The sequence below is a fragment of the Polistes dominula genome, unplaced genomic scaffold (assembly GCF_049000335.1).
Source record: "Polistes dominula isolate Pdom_NZ unplaced genomic scaffold, Pdom_raw_medaka contig_31, whole genome shotgun sequence".
In the NCBI taxonomy this organism is placed as follows: Eukaryota; Metazoa; Arthropoda; class Insecta; order Hymenoptera; family Vespidae; genus Polistes; species Polistes dominula.
Window position 1 is genome coordinate 3,474,545 of NW_028300925.1, and position 17,073 is coordinate 3,491,617.

Sequence of the window (17,073 nt, forward strand, 5' to 3'; positions counted from 1 at the left end):
CGGGATGAATAGAAATGGTGCCACCCTCGTTGACCCGTGGCCCGCAATTCTTTTCCAACCAACGACAATGAGACGGAAAAAAAAGTAGAGAGAAAGAGAAAGAGAGAGAGAGAAATAGAAACCAAGAGCGAGAGGCAAAAGGGAAGTGGAAAAAGGAAGAAGAAGAAGAAAAAAAAACAAAATAGAAAAAAAGGGCGCACACGCGTGTGAGAGACCAAATCACACACATCTATTGCATCGTGATTATCCTTTGTGAGCATTATCGACTGTACGAATCTAACCAAACCTGAAGTTCCCCATCCAACGAGATACCATTCTATGTTTTTTTTTTATTGTAGTATATCGTTTAAAAAAAAAGAAAAAAGGGAATAAAAAGAAAGGTAAAACTTTGTTAAAGGTCAATCAATCAGACGACGATAAAGCTTTAACAAAAAAAAGAAAACGTTTTGTTCGAAAGCTCACTTTTCTACTTACTTTATGATTTACTTACTTTATTATATCATACGAATCGCGATGGAAATAAAAATATAAAAAAAATAAATAAAAAACATAAAAAAATAAATTCAAGAAAATTTAATGACGAGAGATCGATGGACTTAATTTCCGTTTTGGTGCGTACCTAATAACGTCTTTTCTTAAATAATAACGAATAGTTTTGATTAAATTCATGAATCACGTTAGAGTGGCCCCGGGGGGGAGAGGGAATGGGGGAGGAATGGGGAGGGGGGGAGGAATGGGGAGGGGGAGGAATGGGGAGGGGGGAGGATTGACTCGATCATGGAATATAAGTTAGGTGCTGCTATTAATTATAAAAAACTGAAAACTCATTAAGAAAGTAAAAAGTTTTTAAGCCATCCCGATTGGCATTCTTACGAAAATAGACGAAAAAAAAATAAAAGAAAAAGAAGAATAGTTTCCAAGGAGTATCATGAACAAAATCCTCGCGAGCCAAGTTTCATGAAACCAAGGGAGGGAGGACACTCTCTTCAAGATAATTCAAGATGTTCAATAGAAAAAAGAAAAAAATAAATAAATAAGGAAAAATATTAAGAAGAAATAAAAAAATCATCGTCTACAATAAAAAAAAAAAAAAAAAATTTGTGCAACGTCAGAAAAACAAAAATGTCTAAAAAAAGCTTCGATATATATATATATATATCTTTTTCTTCAAGTCCAAAGGGATATTAACGAATGATGGATGTGTTTCTTACGCTTACGCGTTGGCCGCTGCTGTTATTGCCTTAGCAATTTTCACAGAGGCCCTCCCCTCCCCTGCCCCGCCCCGCCCCTCGGCCCTCCATCCAGGTTCAAACCTTTTCAAAGTTAAAGGTGGTCGCAACGCGCCGTCGAAACTATCCGCGAGATATCGATGTGAAAAATGATACGAGGAGTTCCGTTCCCCGTAATGTCATCCCGTTCTATTTTTCGATATCGGTACATATAATGTTACGTGGGAAAAGCTTAAAACGTCAGTCACGTAACAACGATGGACGACGGAAGAATTTGACGCAAAACGTCTACATCCCGCGAAGTAATGGGAAGAAGCTTTAGCGATATATCGAAGAAAAGAAATCTCTCTCTCTCTCTCTCTCTCTCTCTCTCTCTCTCTCTCTCTTTGTGATGGTGGTGGTGGTGGTGTACCACCTTTTATACTCCTACTTATTTTTACCTTCTTCCTCCTTCTACCTCCTCGTCTTCTTACTTTTATATTCTTATCCTTATTCTTATTCTTCCTTCCTTCCTTCCTCCTTCTCTTCCTTCCCGTATTTAAAACTCTACGTTACTCGCAAAAAAAAAAAAAAAAAAAAAAATATAAATGTAAAAGTTTCTTTTACCTGATGGCTAATTATATAGCGCATGCCTTGTAACAAGCGTACCTCATTATCGTGATATAATTAGAAAAGCTCTGTAAGTCGTCAGTGAAAATCTTAATCCCACGCGAGCGCATTCCTAGGTCAACGACGTTGATTCATTTTCCCCCCGCCCCATCTTTCCTACCCCCCGCCCCCGTCCCGTCCCTTCCCTTTCCCCCTGTCCGCCCGCCCCTTTCTCCATCTCTTTATTTCTCTTTCTCTCTTACTCACATACTCTTAAACCGACAATCAATGGCGTTATTAAGTTTCCCTAATTGGACAAATATTTGCTCCTTCGCTCGCTCTCTCGCTCTCTCTCTCATTTTCTCACTTTCCGTCTCTTCCTTCCTCCCCTTCTAGGATTTAAAAGTTTGCCAACGTAAACGAGATAGCTTGTACGAGCTATACCTTATGGTACATATGAATATTTGTACATATATATATATTATATCGTATATGCATGCAAAGTACTAGGATATTATACTTTCAAATTATATAATATTTTATTTAAAAATTATTTCATTATTATTATAAAATGTAATCCAGAATAATTATATAACAAAATTTTTATTACATACAAATATAGAAGATTTAAATTAACAGGATGAATCGCAATCAGTTGCAGAATAAATCATTTTCGGTTAGTTCAATCACGGTTTGCTTAATAATGTATTTATGTTGATTTGCATATTAAAAAGATCCTAATTAATCTGTAATAAAGGTACTACTCGCGATAACGCGTATATATTTAAAGAGGAAAAATTTATTTTCATTTGATAATGCTATTATACGTTAACGATAAATATTTAAATAATATATACAAATAATTATCTTTATGCTATTTTAAAAAGTATAAAACAAGTTAGAGTATGTAGATACATTAAGAAAACAGTTTTGACAGAATTGGTATGTTCGTAAGCGTTTACACTCCAGGTGGTAGTATCTAGTCTAGAGCAAGACTCAAGTTAGAGACCACACATAGGAACACTCCGTGGTAATCCTTTGATTACAGCCTGTTTCGAGAGTTAGGTGAATCACGAGGAAACGCGTAAGATGATATTCCTGAATGGAAGGGCCGGAAGGTGAAGCCGTCCTTCATAAGGGAGGAGAATACACGATGTCGCAGGAGAGAGTAACAGAGAAAGGGACAGAGAGACAGAGAGAGAGAGAGAGACAAACATCGTAGTACACACCAACTACCGGTTACCGCTTGATACGCTGTATATACGACTCTCGAGCTCGGCGTAACACATCCGGTGTGTAGTGGTAACGAAATACACAGTAACATTATATCCGAGATATTCATCCACGGCATGACGTTACATGCTGAATACCCGCTTGCCCATAATATGCATCCAAAGGTATCGCGTGGCATCCGAATTAATTTTGGTCTTGAGAAGCCTGCTGATATCATCGACGGTCTTCGGCGTTCGATTGACGATTAGTGATGTCTTTGTAAAGCAAATTTCCGTTCATTCCACACGAATGTACAAACTTTACTTGATAACCGTATCAGTACCTTACTACTGTCCATCTATTACTCGATAATTTAGATTATGTACTTGCAGTGCGAAGAAGATACAAGAACGTTATGCAAACTGTATTTAAAAGAAGAATTGAAAAGAGAGAAATAAAGGAAATTTCGAAGGTCAACGAGACTCATCGTAAAACGCATTCGATCGAAATCACGCGCACGAATAGCCATACGGAAGCACCATAAAGCTAATGATCCCTAAGTGATCCGTACCACGACGACATGATGACTGTTGTACCAGGGAGGATGGGATTACGAGCAACGAACGGAATGGAATGGTACATCCCATCATTATCCAATGATCCGACATCTCTTTACCAACGACTATACGTGCCACACCTCTGTGCACACGATCGTTTCCCGCGCAAAACAATTTTATTCTTGACTAATATTTTACCTTCAAATTTTCTATCTCTAATAAACTTATTAACATTGATGATATAAAGATGTCAGAACACGAAAGCATTACTATTATCGTTTATCAGTCAAACTACAGCATCCTTAAGATCGTTGTACTGGTCGTTTATCAAACACCAAAGCCTCGCGTATAGATAGATAGACATCACCTGTTAAATAAGGTTTGTTATATCATAAATCATCATCATCATCAACCATGTGATCGAATAACTCTACTGAGTAAACCAACTAACGAAAGAAATCATTTGCGGTTAGACGAGTATCATATTTAACTTCGAAATACGAAGACTTTGTTGAAGTAAACGGCTATGTACCAATATCTATGTAAGCGTATCGATCTCGTCTATCGATGTAATTGGATATTCTTCTTTAAACACGAAAATCTATAGATCAAAATAAAATATCGTATGTGAGTGAGAAAATGATTTGTAAGATTTGAACGAATCTAGAAAACAAATCTAGACGATGTTAATTATATGTGGAAATACATTTATCGTTATGTACAATTGAACGAGAACTTATCTCTGAAAAAAATCATACCTTAATATCTAACCCTTATTATTTTAATGTAACATAAACCATCTAACGTTATAATGTACGTACATACATAGGAAGAAGTAGTTGGAGGCGGTAAGTGAACGTTTGCCGCGTGTTTTCCGGCCATTCGTCATTTTTAGCGGTCGACTTTCGGTCGATGAAGTATTAAATTATATTTCACCACAATGATTAACGATCCTGAAATGTGTTATTAAACTTTAAAGCAAGCTGGGACATGATATTCTTGCTAGGTAGAAATGGTCAAATTGTTATTCTCATCCTTCGTCATTTTCCATTATTTCTACTTTATCCTTTTGTGTGCGTTAGTTTTAACTTTAATTTAAACATATAACACGATATAATAGTTCGAATAAAATTAATCAATAATTTACGTATAATTGTTCATAAAAATAGAATTGTAATACGTACCAAACGTTCGAAAAAAACAATGTTCGAAAGAATCAAACAAAAATAAAAGTTTTCTTCTTTATACAATCTCTTTTATAATCTATATTTTCTTTCTATCTTATGCTGTTGTTATGATGATACATTAGAACACTTTTCAAACTTTTTTATCACCAATAATCACAAAAACTTTCTTCAAAATTGTCCACACCAAAAGAGAGATTCGAAGACATTACGTCACAATCGTTGAAGAACTACATTTCAAATTAAACAAATGAAAAAAGGAAATTCTTGCACATGCGCAGTAAGTTCATGAAGCGCGGTCTTTTTGAAATTTTATTCGCGTAATATGGTGAATAAATAAATGACTTTTGAAATTAATTTAGAAAATATTAATTAATTGTATATTTAAATACTTCTACTAACAAAACATTATATTATAACGATTTAATATGAAAATTGGTTGTTTTTTTTTTAAATAAAGTAAAAATTGAATGAAATTCGATCGAGGCGCTGCTATCACTCTCGGCAAAATTACAAACACGTGTATTAAGTTTCTCATACAATGTAAATATGACTATATTTATGAAATAAAAAAAAATTGTCGTTCATTTTTTTACGTTTATTGGTATATTTTTGCAATGTTGGAAGATTATTTAATAAACCATCAATCATCCCGTCTAGAACAAATATTAAATGCAACGGAGGAATATGTGCATTATTCAATTTATGTGAAGTAAACACTTATTTATAATTAAATATATATCATTATTGATTCATTTTGAAAATGTTTTAAATATTTTTGTAGCTTTGTATCTTTATTCGAAGCTGATCCTGAGAATGCACAAAAGATTCTACTTCGTCCTAGGTATTATTTACCATTATGCGATGAAGCAGCTATTAAGGCTCAAGAAAAAATATCCAAACCGCATCAAGTTGTAAAAAGATTGGTAATTAATATTTAAATATTTTACATTTAAAATATTTTATATTCTATCCACATTATATTCATATGTTTAGATTCATATTAGAATTACTGCTATTCCTATTAAAGTACAAGATGCACAAATTGGTGAATTAGTTACTACGAGTGGAATTACAGTTAGAACGTCTCAACCTTCTGTTATAAAATTGAAAAAACGATACAAGTGTAAAAAGTGTAAACATGTCTCTGTAATCAAGGTAGGTTTTTCGACAAATTTCATATAATTTCTATTACATTGTATTACATCGAAAAAAGAATGTTTTCTTTTTTAGTTTGAATGGGAACGACATATGTTTCAAAATCTTAAAGAATGTCAAGCGTGTCGTGTAAAGAAGATAGAAACTTTAACAGATCTAGAACCTGATGATTGCTCCGATTACCAGGAAATTAAAATTCAAGAAAGTCTATAATTAATATAAAAGTTAATATATAATTATTATATTTTATATATTTTAATTTTATATATTTTATTCAATAGGAACACAATCAAAAGGATGCGAAGAAGTCTTGTATGGTAGGATTACAAGTTATTTTACTGGATGATTTAGTCGATAAATGCAGACCAGGAGATAGTTTAGAAATAAGGTATTTTATCTGATTTATAATCCGTATCAATATAATAATTAATATTATAATATAGTCTGATATCATGTATTTTCTATATGTGAAGTGGAGTAATTATACGTAAATGGGGAACTTTGACAGTTGGACGACCAGCAGAAGCAACAACGTTGATGATAGCAAATAGTATTTCAATACGTCGTAAAGTATCTGACATTACATTTTCCAATCAAGAAATGCAAGATATTTTTAAAGGTTATTGGCAACAATATGAGAACGATCCTTTGACTGGAAGAGATAATATACTTGCATCAATTTGTCCTCAAGTATATATAAAATAAATTCTGCAAAATTTATGATTTGTTAAAATAGTATACAATTGTCTATTGTTCTCTTTCCACAGCTCTATGGAATGTATACAATAAAATTAGCATTAGCTGTTGTATTATCTGGTGGTGTATCAAAAGTAAATGATTCAGGTGATTTTATGTAACATATAAATATAAATTAAATAAGTATAAATGATTTCAAGTAAAGTATAATCAATTTTATAAAAAAAATGTACAGGTACACGTGTCAGAGGTGAGCCACATCTTCTTATGATCGGTGATCCTGGAACCGGCAAATCTCAATTACTTCGTATTGCTTCCAAATTATCAACAATATCTGTTCATACAACTGGTATTGGTACAACTGCAGCTGGCCTTACAGCTGCTGCTGTCAAAGTTGGTTTTTATTTTTAATCAACCCATAGATTTGACAGTTATATTATAAAATAATAAATACATATGTTGAAATTATTTAGGATACAGATGGTTGGCATTTAGAAGGTGGTGCTTTGGTATTAGCAGATGGTGGTGTTTGTTGTATTGATGAATTTAATACAATGAGTTCTCATGACAGAGCATGTGTGCATGAAGCTATGGAACAACAAACAATATCAATTGCCAAAGCAGGTTTAGTGAGTACTTTAAATTCTCGATGTACAGTTATTGCTGCTATTAATCCAGATGGAGGCACATTTATAGATGGTGAAGAATGGAAAACACGTTTGGGAAATCCTCTTTTATCACGATTCGATTTAATTCTTCTACTCAAGGATAATAAAAATCAAGAATGGGATAAAATGGCATCTGATCATATTTTAAGAACAGCTTATGAATTTAACGATACAGAAGCTCAACCGTAATAAAATGATGTAAAGTAATAACTTTACTTTAAAAGAAAATAAATATAACTATAAAAAAAATATAAAATATTTCAGAGATACAAAGCAACAGATGGATTCTGTAAGATCAGGATTATGGTCGGAGCAAAGTTTACGCGAGTATTTCACACATATACATACTTTGAAACCAAGTCTTACAATAGAAGCAGAAAAAGTTATCAGTGCAACTTATCTTTATCACAGATCTAATCCAAGTAGAAGATCAGAACGAACAACTGTACGACTTTTAGATAGCTTGGTCAGGTAATATATAATTTAGCAAAAAAAGAAAAATTATACAGTCATTTAAATATTACAAAATATTCATTTCGTAGATTAGCTGAAGGCCATGCAAGACTAATGTTTCGATCAGAAGTACAACTAATGGATGCTATAATTGCATCAGACTTAACTGGTACTCTTATAAGTGATATGGGAATTGGATGTCCTTTTCCTACAAATCCAAAACACACATATCATTGCAGAGGTAAATTGAATATATTGTAATATCATATAATCATAATAATAGAAATTAATTTGAGATAGTTGCAAATATTACAATATTTTATGAACAATTACAGGAAAGGAGATATTAAGAATTCTTAATTTGGAAACGCTTGAATCATTTCTATAATGTATCATACGTATAATGTATTTTCTAACACGAATTATATACATTTCCATGGTTATTTGATTAATTAATATCTTCCATATTTGAAGTGTTATAATAAAATACAATAGTCCAAGGCAGAATTATAAGTATATATTATTATTTAGTTTAGCAATTAAATATTCCATTATCTACTTTTTATGCATAAGTGGTTTTCTTTTTTTTAATATTATTCTCAGTACCTATATATTAGCAAACATAATAGTTTTATACATGGACCTTTGGAGTTTTAATTTGTTATTAATAGCTGCAGAATATTTTCCATTGAATTTTCTTAAAAAAAAAAAAAGAAAAAAACATTAATATAATTAATAATATTTTTTTTTTTATAATAAACAATAAATCTTAATATATCGATGTATAATATAATTATAAATAAAACGAATAGTAACAATTTTTGTTTAAAACGACTATTCTATATAAGAAAATATTGTAACTATTAATTTTTTTGTATCACGCAAATTTGTCGTAGAGATTAATTGTTATCTTAATTAGATTACTTATTTATGTAATATATATATATATATATATTAATTGTCGATAAATTGCAAAAATTATAAGAAGTTTGTTTCTTCAATTTTTTACACTTTTATCTTTGACAACACACGTTATGTCATTCCTACTAAAGATTTATGAAAATTTGATCAATTTCAAAAGAAATGACAAGTATTTTTCTTTAAAAATACAAGCATTAATAAATTCTATGTAATATGAAAATTTAAATAAAACTTCAATAAGAGATAAAACTACATTTCATTATCCTATATAGTAAGATACAAATGAAATGTGTACACTTTCAGACATAAAAGATAATCATATAACATCTACGAAAATTCAAAAAAAAATAATCAAACTATAAATACTTGACTCACTAACAACACATTTTGATTTAAAAAAAAAAACTTTCTAAAAAATCAATCAGTAAAAACATACATCAATATATAACTATATAAATGAATCTTCCATATATATATATATAAAATCTAATAATAATACATATAACAAATAATCTAACTTACGATTAAAAAGCAGTCGAATAAAAATATTGATATTAAAAAAAGCGTATTTTGATTAGGAAAATTTGTCATTGTTTTTTTGTCTTTTATAATTATTCATTATTTTTTTCTGCAGAAATTGTGTATATATATATATAGTTCACTTTTTTTTAATAAAATACATATACAGTTAATGTGAAATAAACATAATTTCACATATTATATTAATTTCTTTATAAGAATATATATATACTTCTGTAATACAATGAATACTAATATGAATTCAATGAAATAATAACAGAATAATAACATGCAAACAAACTTAAAAGATTTATGAATTTTCAAATATGATATGAAGGCAGGATAATAAATTACTATCCAAATGATGATTTAGTTAATTTAAGATGTCCTTAATAACGTGGCTGAGCAGTAGCAGCAGCAGCAGCATTACTCATTTGTGCACGAACAGCAGTAGATGCTACATTACTTGCAGCATTTTGGACATGTTCATTACGCAAAAAAGTTGTAGCAAATTCTTGTTGCGCCTTCGATACACTTGCATCCGATGACCGATAAATTCTATGAATCTGTAACAATTCTCATAATATGATTTATGAAATCATACACGTGTGAAATATGTTTAAACAAAAGGTATACATCGATTAATTTAATTAACGATAAATATAATTAAATATACCTTGGTAAGTAAGAGAAGATCACCACCAGCTGCTATGATAAAACAAAAAGCAATGAGAAGTAATAAAATTCCAACAAAAATGCCTGCTGCAGATGAATTAAATGCAGTAATAGCTGTTATTAATCCACTGAAAAAAAAAATAATAAACATTCAAAATCACAGCTAAGTAAAATAATATTTTTCATACATATATATATATAAATATTTATTACCAAGTGCCTGATCCAGGTATACCGATAGCTTGTATACTTGTAACAATTAATTGAAAGAAGAAGACAAAGAAGAATACCATAAAGTTGAAAGAGCTATCATTCCTACACACACAAAAATTATATAATTAATCAATATATTGTTAACAAAAAAATATACTTTCATATTTTTATTGACATTTTGTAAATAACTTACTTAAAAGCTCTATATGCAGGTCTAAACCAGCACAGAAATGAAAATGGTGTAAACAGAATAAGATACAAGATACTAAGACCAAATGTTGTTACATCCTTACTATGAAACATCAAGGCAAATCCACCAATCACATTCAAAAACAATATTAAACCATGAACTGAAAAATTACAAAATTTGTATACACATAAATATATTTTTAATGTTTTCCTCTTGCATTTAAAAAAAAAAAGCATATTAAATGTACTTACACATCCATAAATAATACAATTGTCTCACTATTTTTTGAAATTCAATCTGAATCTCTACATCAATCTCTTGATAAAAGCATGGTTGAAAACAGCATCTTTTAGGTAATGGTGGCCAATTATTTCGCCTTACTAAAATATCACAAATTATAATTTAAATAATGATCTTTAAAAAAGTACTAAGAATTTGAAAGATACTTACGAAAATATGAAGTATTATTTCTCGTCTCTTCTTCTCTCCTTGCATTCCATTCTTCACCACTTCTTTGTTGCTATAGATATATATATATTCATTTAAAATTATTTATGTATTATGACACCCATTGGAAATGGTGTCAAACGTTTATTTACCTCTGTAGAAGGTGGTGATGTACTTCCAAGCACTCCTTTCCCTGTTTGCTGTGGAGTATGCACTGTTTCCTGTACAGTAGGCGGTATTTTCACTGTTTGCTGTGAAATACGCGAGTATGGAGGTGGTGGAGTTTCTGCTCGAAAGGTTGATTGAAAGGTTGAAGGTTGAAGTGTTGCTGGTTGCTGTGTTGCACCTATTCCCCCATAAATAGGAGGATTTGATGCACCTCTGACTTGTGCAGTTCCTTGCGTTACTGTTTGCTCAGAGAAAGGATTGTAATCTTCAAGGCCTTTACTAACAGGTGTTGAAGCAACTGCCCTTTTTATTGCTGGATCCTACAAATATACATATGATATTAGCACCAATTATTTTTCATAGAACATTGATCAATTTAAATGTAATATCTAACATTAATATATACATAATAATTATGAAATAAAATAGATAAATATTGCACCGTACGGTAAGACAGACACTTGTGCACATGTAAATATTTAATGTCTGTTTAAGAAAATAAATTAGATAATAACATAACTTAATTTAATAAATTTACATCAGAGAATAAATTGTCAATGTAACAAATCAAAATATGATTAAATATTTCAAACGAATATTATTTTGTTCTAAGTATTTCTATTGAACATACATTAATTCTTACAATTGATATGACAGGAATGGAATTCTATGTACTTACCGAAAAAGGATCATGAATAGTAGGTTCTCCAAATGGATTCTCATCAAAACCAGACATTTTTGAGATCGTGTACTTAATAAAGTTAACTTTATCGAACAATTTAGAACTATACAATGAACTAATAATGCGGATATAATCTTATCTCTTAGGAAAGACTAGACTTCACAATCCATTTCTTTGCGGTTACACACGTCATGTCAAATTTTCTACTGCAATAATCCCTACATTTATTAATGTGTTTAACTTGTATATTCGCAATGCAGAAAATGAAGAATGAAAAAAGACAGTGAACAGACAGCCAATAATAGCTTTCTCGTGACTTCCCTTTAACCGTTCTGAACTAGTGAAGTTAGCTTGCAATCAGATATGATTGGCAATTATTATATTCGATTTCGACATTTTCAAAATTCACATTTTAATATATTATCCTTCATTCGTTTATTAAACATTGAAATTACCAAAATCAATATATTTAGACAGCAAAATTTGAAAAACAGATTAATAGGTAAGACCATATATAACTACTCTCGTTCTAACCTTTTTTTTAGTTCTTAATTATGTATCAGTTGGCAGTACTTCTACTGCATAGTTTAATTTCTTGGAGGGTAGAGGTAAGGAGTAACATCCATAGAGATACTACACATAGAGCAGACAAGCCAGCATAAAATCTGTCAGCGAAATAAAAAGAGATAGAACATGGGAGGTTGATGTTGTCTCTCTCTAACTTACGCTGAGCGGTGCATGCGCATTAGTCTGCTAGTAGAGGTTAAGGTAGCTGGTATCGTATACATAAGTTATACCATTACCAAGTTATCCAAGTGGACGTAAATTCCTCTACGTACTGTGGCGCCACCCTAATTGAATGCATTTCGACGGACACTTTTTCATATACAAAGATTGTACTCCTTACCTCTACTTCTCCATAGTTTTAATTTTTTTCTGCGCGGTTTCATATTTTATTTTATGCGCAACAACTTAACTCCATTTTTGTCTATAAATAACCAAATAATATTTACAAACAATAACAAAAAAACGTCAGAAGTATATATAGTCTTCATAAATATTCTATTATTTGTTGAATATTTTAATTACACGTTAATTGTAATCATTAAATGGTGTGTATGTTTAAGCAAAATATATTTGTGAAGTTTTTCATCTCCCTTCTTGCTCAATTGTTTCTCTAATAGAGAAAGACACTATACAGAAACTATATTTTTTTGGCAATTCTTTGTTTTTTTTTTTTTAATTTATCAATATGGAAAATCATAATGACGGACAAGAAAAAGGTAACTTTTAAAGTAGTTTCAATGTTTAAACGTTCATTGAAAATTATAACTTCATACATCCTTGTTTTTTTTTCATTTACGTCATTATTTACATTTTAAATTTAATTAATTAATATCATTTATATATGTATATATATATATATATATATGAATATATATACATATACATATATATATGGAAATATTATATAATATATAATTTAATAAAATAAATGGTAAGCAATAATTTTTAAAGTTTCTGTATCATTTTTTTTGTTCTCATTTATTTTCTTATTAATAGTAATGAATTTTTGTTTACAAATACATTATAGAATATATAGAACTGTATCTATATATAATATATGACATATATATACAATAAGCAAATAGAAGTAGACATTCTTTTATTAAATTAAAATTCAATTGAATATATATATATATTATTGTTCTGTTAATTCTAACTGCTTATTTGATATAATTTATTTGAAACAAGTGTTCCTTTACTTCAAGTGATTTTTATTTTATACATATTAATAAAACCAAATAGATATTAAACGAAGAACTATTGTACGTATTTAATAAACGAGTACAATATATTTTTATATATTGAACATATACATAATAATTATGTATTTATTAGACAATAATCCGAATGAAGAAAAGCCTGGTCCATCTTCAGAAATTTCCGAATCACAAGCGGAGTCAGAAGATTCAGGAATGGAAAAAATACGCAAATATTTACTTCAAAAATTAAAGCTTTATGACTCGGATAGTGAACAAGAGTCAACTTCAGTTCTTAAAGAATTAACAATAGATGGTATTGTAGATTACATAAAAGAGAATCCAAATTGTAAAATTATTACAATGGCTGGAGCTGGTATTTCCACGTGTAAGTTCATTTTTATTATTATTATTATTTTTCTTTTTTTGAATCGTATCGAGTGTTCTTAAAAATAATATAAATCGTTTATTTTTAGCTGCAGGAATTCCAGATTTTCGTTCACCCTCAAGCGGACTTTATCATAATTTAGAAAAATATAATTTACCATATCCACAAGCAGTTTTTGAAATAGATTATTTTATGAAGAATCCAGAACCATTTTTTACCCTTGCAAAACAATTGTTACCAGAAGGATTTAAACCAACACCATGTCATTATTTTATTCGTCTTTTACACGAAAAAGGTTTATTATTGCGTCATTATACGCAAAATATTGATACATTAGAAAGAATTGCAGGTTTACCGACGAACAAATTAATAGAAGCTCATGGAACATTTCATACTGGTCATTGTATTAAATGTAAAGCACCATATACACTTGAATGGATGAAAGGTAATATATCTTATATTTATTATATAAGTATTAAACAAATAATATAATGGATAAACTTTATATTAATTAATAGATAAAATATTGGAAAGTGTAATACCAAAATGTGAACAATGTGAAAAAGGTGTAGTAAAACCTGACGTTGTATTTTTTGGTGAAATGTTACCTGAACGTTTTCATCATTTCTCTGAAAGAGATTTTTCACTTGCTGATCTTTTAATTATCATGGGATCAAGTTTGGTTGTACAACCTTTTGCCTTTCTAGTTGACAGGTATTTTATTTACTTTAAAATATATATCATAATTAATCTTATTAATTATTGCTTTCTTTTGAATTGTTTTTAGAGTAAGGCCTTCCTGTCCTCGTCTTCTTATAAATAAAGAAAAAGTTGGTATGCAGGATCGTTTATCCAGATTTTTAGGTTTAAATCAAGGTTTAATGTTTGACTCGAAAAATTCCAATTCCGGACGAGATGTTGCTTGGTTAGGTGAATGTGATACAGGTTGTCAGTTACTAGCTGATAAACTTGGTTGGGGTGTATGTAATTTTTAACTTATTTATATAAATGTATACACAAAACAATATACAAATTAATTTGAATTATTTTTTTAGGAGGAATTGAAAGAATTGATAAAACGAGAACATGAACGTCTAGATGCAGAAAGATCAATTGTTAATAATTCATAAAAATATTGTATAAATATGCGCATTATGGGAAAAATAAACTCAGTCTTTCAAATTTATTATCAAATATTATTATCTTAATATGTTTAAGCCTGTTCTTCTTTACGTCCACATAAAAATGTCTTAAACAGCATTTATACCAACAATAAATAAGGACGTCATTTTTAACAAGTTTTATTGCATTCTAATATAAAAACATTGTTTTTTAGAATGTGCATGTGCGCAACGACACATTAGTTAGTATTTTTTGCATTCTAATGTAATTATTTTATCACACCTGCGCAGTGATGAGTTCGATGGTTACATTGTCCTGTATTGTAAAAAAAGTGTATTAGAATATTGAAATAATTGTTAATTTAGTTGAAAGAAATGTCTATTGATGTTTAAAAACACGGAATATATGTTCGGTGCACTGTCCTGTTTGGAATTCACCTTTAGACTGTCACGCACTTGCGCGTATACACCGATACTCGATGCATAGTGGGGAGGAAGGTTTACCTGTGTTACACTTTTAGTTGATGTTTTGTTCGTACGTGTCGCTGAAGTCGCGCATGCGTCAAACTATGTTTTATAAAACATAATATCTTATGTGTACATAATATTTATATTTATATTATTACAGTTAGTGTAATTATAGAAATAATCGTTTTAAAATGGAATTTATTGTAGCAAGTGTAGATAATATGAAATTCGATATTGAAATTGCCCTTGATGAACAATATGGAGCATTATCCTTACCGTTTACAGGAATGGATAGTAAGTAATTTAACTATTGTAACCTCTTATTACAGGTTATGTTTTTATGGTTATTATTGTTCATAAAATGTAATTAATATTAATTAGAAATAGAAATTATAAATTATAATAATCAAAAATATCGTCAATTAGTTTTACCTTTTTGATTTAGGTTATAATATCATTTGTTTATTCATTTTTCTGTCATGTTAATTTCTAAATGTAACAAATAAATTTGTAGAATCAATAGCAGCGGTATGTCAATTTTATCCAAGAGGCACGTGTTTAAAAGGTGCCTCCTGTCCCTACAGACATGTAAGGGGTGATCGTACTATAGTATGTAAGCATTGGTTAAGAGGTTTATGTAAAAAGGGTGATCAGTGTGAATTTTTACATGAATATGATATGACCAAAATGCCAGAATGTTATTTCTACTCCAGATTTAGTGAGTATTTTTGTATGTTTAACATTTGATATTTTCATAATATAGAAGTTTAAAATTGATCATTGAATAATTCTTCAGATGCATGTCACAATAAGGAGTGTCCATTTCTACACATCGATCCAGAAACTAAAGTTCGTGATTGTCCATGGTACGACCGTGGATTTTGCAGACATGGTCCACTGTGCAGACATCGACATGTGAGACGCGTTCTTTGTATGGCCTATCTTGCAGGATGTTGTCCCGAAGGTCCAAATTGTAAATTTATGCAGTAAGTCGATAAATAATAATAATAATAATAGAAATAATTATAATTGTAAAACATATATTTTACATTATAGAAGATACATATAAGCAGATTATAATAACTTAATCATTATTTTTAGCCCAAGATTTGAATTACCAGCAGTGCAAGATATGCAACCGAAAGAAGGAAAAAAAGTCATGATAACTTGTCACTTTTGCGGTGAGGGTGGTCACAAAGCAATTTATTGTAATAAAATGCCACCCGATGTAAGAGAAGCACAAGTGAGACAAGAGATGGAAGGTAATTCACACAATCCGCATCATCACATTAATATGCACAATGGTCCACCCCAAAGAGGTCCTCAAAAACCATTGGAAGAAGTTACTTGTTATAAGTGTGGTCAAAAGGGTCATTATGCAAATAAATGCCCTAAAGGACATTTGGCATTCTTGAGTCACGCTAGTGGGACTAATAACACAAGTGGTAATCAAAATCAAAATTATCGCAGATAATTGTATATATTTTATTTATGTTAATAATTATTATTATTATCGATTTCTTTTTCCCAGATTAAGATTACTTATCACCCCCCTGTCGAAATTTAAGCATCCTGCATTATTGTAAAATAGATGTAATGCCATTATTATTATGTCTCGTAATCTTTAATCATTTTATTTCTTACACATACCGAAGAATAAAACTGAAGATGATATTGTACATTGTATGTTAATAATAAAAGCAATTTTGTGCATAAAATTACTAGGACCAAGGACATGGATATTATCATATATATATATAAACATATATATAT

General features: G+C 30.0%; 5 protein-coding genes across 9 annotated transcripts in view; 3 read left to right on the forward strand and 2 right to left on the reverse strand.

Annotated features, from left to right (window-relative positions):
* LOC107073985 (defective proboscis extension response 12) overlaps nt 1-4,848 on the reverse strand; it is a 79,499-nt gene extending 74,651 nt beyond the window's left edge. The window contains exons 1-2 of the mRNA XM_015334985.2: nt 4,771-4,848; nt 3,047-4,539 (exon numbers count right to left, since the gene is read on the reverse strand). The gene's annotated coding sequence lies outside the window, so the exon portion shown is untranslated. The remainder of the gene's footprint in view (nt 1-3,046; nt 4,540-4,770) is intronic.
* A 392-nt stretch (nt 4,849-5,240) lies between these two features.
* Nucleotides 5,241-8,188, forward strand: LOC107074023 (DNA helicase MCM9). Its single transcript, XM_089171010.1, has 12 exons — nt 5,241-5,482; nt 5,555-5,696; nt 5,767-5,928; nt 6,004-6,127; nt 6,208-6,316; nt 6,402-6,618; nt 6,696-6,771; nt 6,860-7,017; nt 7,098-7,477; nt 7,557-7,763; nt 7,835-7,986; nt 8,081-8,188. The coding sequence occupies exons 1-12, from the start codon at nt 5,241-5,243 to the stop codon at nt 8,131-8,133; spliced, it is 2,022 nt and encodes a 673-aa protein (XP_089027136.1). The 3' UTR covers nt 8,134-8,188.
* On the reverse strand, nt 8,125-11,692 carry Scamp (secretory carrier membrane protein). Its single transcript, XM_015334916.2, has 8 exons — nt 11,558-11,692; nt 10,863-11,198; nt 10,714-10,783; nt 10,515-10,643; nt 10,267-10,423; nt 10,074-10,175; nt 9,862-9,988; nt 8,125-9,751 (listed from the first exon to the last, which is right to left on the reverse strand). The coding sequence occupies exons 1-8, from the start codon at nt 11,612-11,614 to the stop codon at nt 9,575-9,577; spliced, it is 1,155 nt and encodes a 384-aa protein (XP_015190402.1). The 5' UTR covers nt 11,615-11,692; the 3' UTR covers nt 8,125-9,574.
* A 230-nt stretch (nt 11,693-11,922) lies between these two features.
* Nucleotides 11,923-14,897, forward strand: Sirt2 (NAD-dependent protein deacylase sirtuin-2). 4 transcript variants are annotated; one of them, XM_089170985.1, is made up of 6 exons: nt 11,923-12,062; nt 13,463-13,711; nt 13,800-14,156; nt 14,230-14,425; nt 14,499-14,691; nt 14,767-14,897. In XM_089170985.1, exons 1-6 carry the CDS (start codon nt 11,924-11,926, stop codon nt 14,839-14,841), a joined length of 1,209 nt encoding a protein of 402 aa, XP_089027111.1. In that variant the 5' UTR covers nt 11,923; the 3' UTR covers nt 14,842-14,897. The 4 variants fall into 4 exon arrangements, with proteins under 4 accessions (XP_089027111.1, XP_015190405.1, XP_015190407.1 ...); XM_015334919.2 differs by lacking the exon at nt 11,923-12,062 and adding an exon at nt 12,473-12,843; XM_015334921.2 differs by lacking the exon at nt 11,923-12,062 and adding an exon at nt 12,473-12,672.
* A 481-nt stretch (nt 14,898-15,378) lies between these two features.
* On the forward strand, nt 15,379-16,979 carry Clp (cleavage and polyadenylation specificity factor subunit 4). 2 transcript variants are annotated; one of them, XM_015334923.2, is made up of 5 exons: nt 15,379-15,594; nt 15,815-16,018; nt 16,097-16,286; nt 16,402-16,745; nt 16,832-16,979. In XM_015334923.2, exons 1-5 carry the CDS (start codon nt 15,492-15,494, stop codon nt 16,834-16,836), a joined length of 846 nt encoding a protein of 281 aa, XP_015190409.1. In that variant the 5' UTR covers nt 15,379-15,491; the 3' UTR covers nt 16,837-16,979. The 2 variants fall into 2 exon arrangements, with proteins under 2 accessions (XP_015190409.1, XP_015190408.1); XM_015334922.2 differs by having other exon boundaries at nt 15,380-15,594; nt 16,402-16,979.
* The last annotated feature ends 94 nt before the right edge of the window (nt 16,980-17,073 follow it).

Coding starts and splice junctions, on each gene's coding strand:
- LOC107074023 (XM_089171010.1), top strand. CDS start 5,241: ATGAAATTCGATCGAGGCGCTGCTATCACTCTCGGCAAAATTACAAAC. Junction 6,772..6,859: donor ATCAAAAGTAAATGATTCAG/GTGATTTTATGT, acceptor AAAAATGTACAG/GTACACGTGTCAGAGGTGAG. Junction 7,764..7,834: donor CTTTTAGATAGCTTGGTCAG/GTAATATATAAT, acceptor TTCATTTCGTAG/ATTAGCTGAAGGCCATGCAA.
- Scamp (XM_015334916.2), bottom strand. CDS start 11,614: ATGTCTGGTTTTGATGAGAATCCATTTGGAGAACCTACTATTCATGAT. Junction 10,784..10,862: donor CATCACCACCTTCTACAGAG/GTAAATAAACGT, acceptor ATATATCTATAG/CAACAAAGAAGTGGTGAAGA. Junction 10,424..10,514: donor ATTGTATTATTTATGGATGT/GTAAGTACATTT, acceptor GTAATTTTTCAG/TTCATGGTTTAATATTGTTT.
- Sirt2 (XM_089170985.1), top strand. CDS start 11,924: ATGATTGGCAATTATTATATTCGATTTCGACATTTTCAAAATTCACAT. Junction 12,063..13,462: donor TTTGAAAAACAGATTAATAG/GTAAGACCATAT, acceptor TGTATTTATTAG/ACAATAATCCGAATGAAGAA. Junction 14,692..14,766: donor CTGATAAACTTGGTTGGGGT/GTATGTAATTTT, acceptor TTATTTTTTTAG/GAGGAATTGAAAGAATTGAT.
- Clp (XM_015334922.2), top strand. CDS start 15,492: ATGGAATTTATTGTAGCAAGTGTAGATAATATGAAATTCGATATTGAA. Junction 15,595..15,814: donor ACCGTTTACAGGAATGGATA/GTAAGTAATTTA, acceptor ATAAATTTGTAG/AATCAATAGCAGCGGTATGT. Junction 16,287..16,401: donor CCAAATTGTAAATTTATGCA/GTAAGTCGATAA, acceptor CATTATTTTTAG/CCCAAGATTTGAATTACCAG.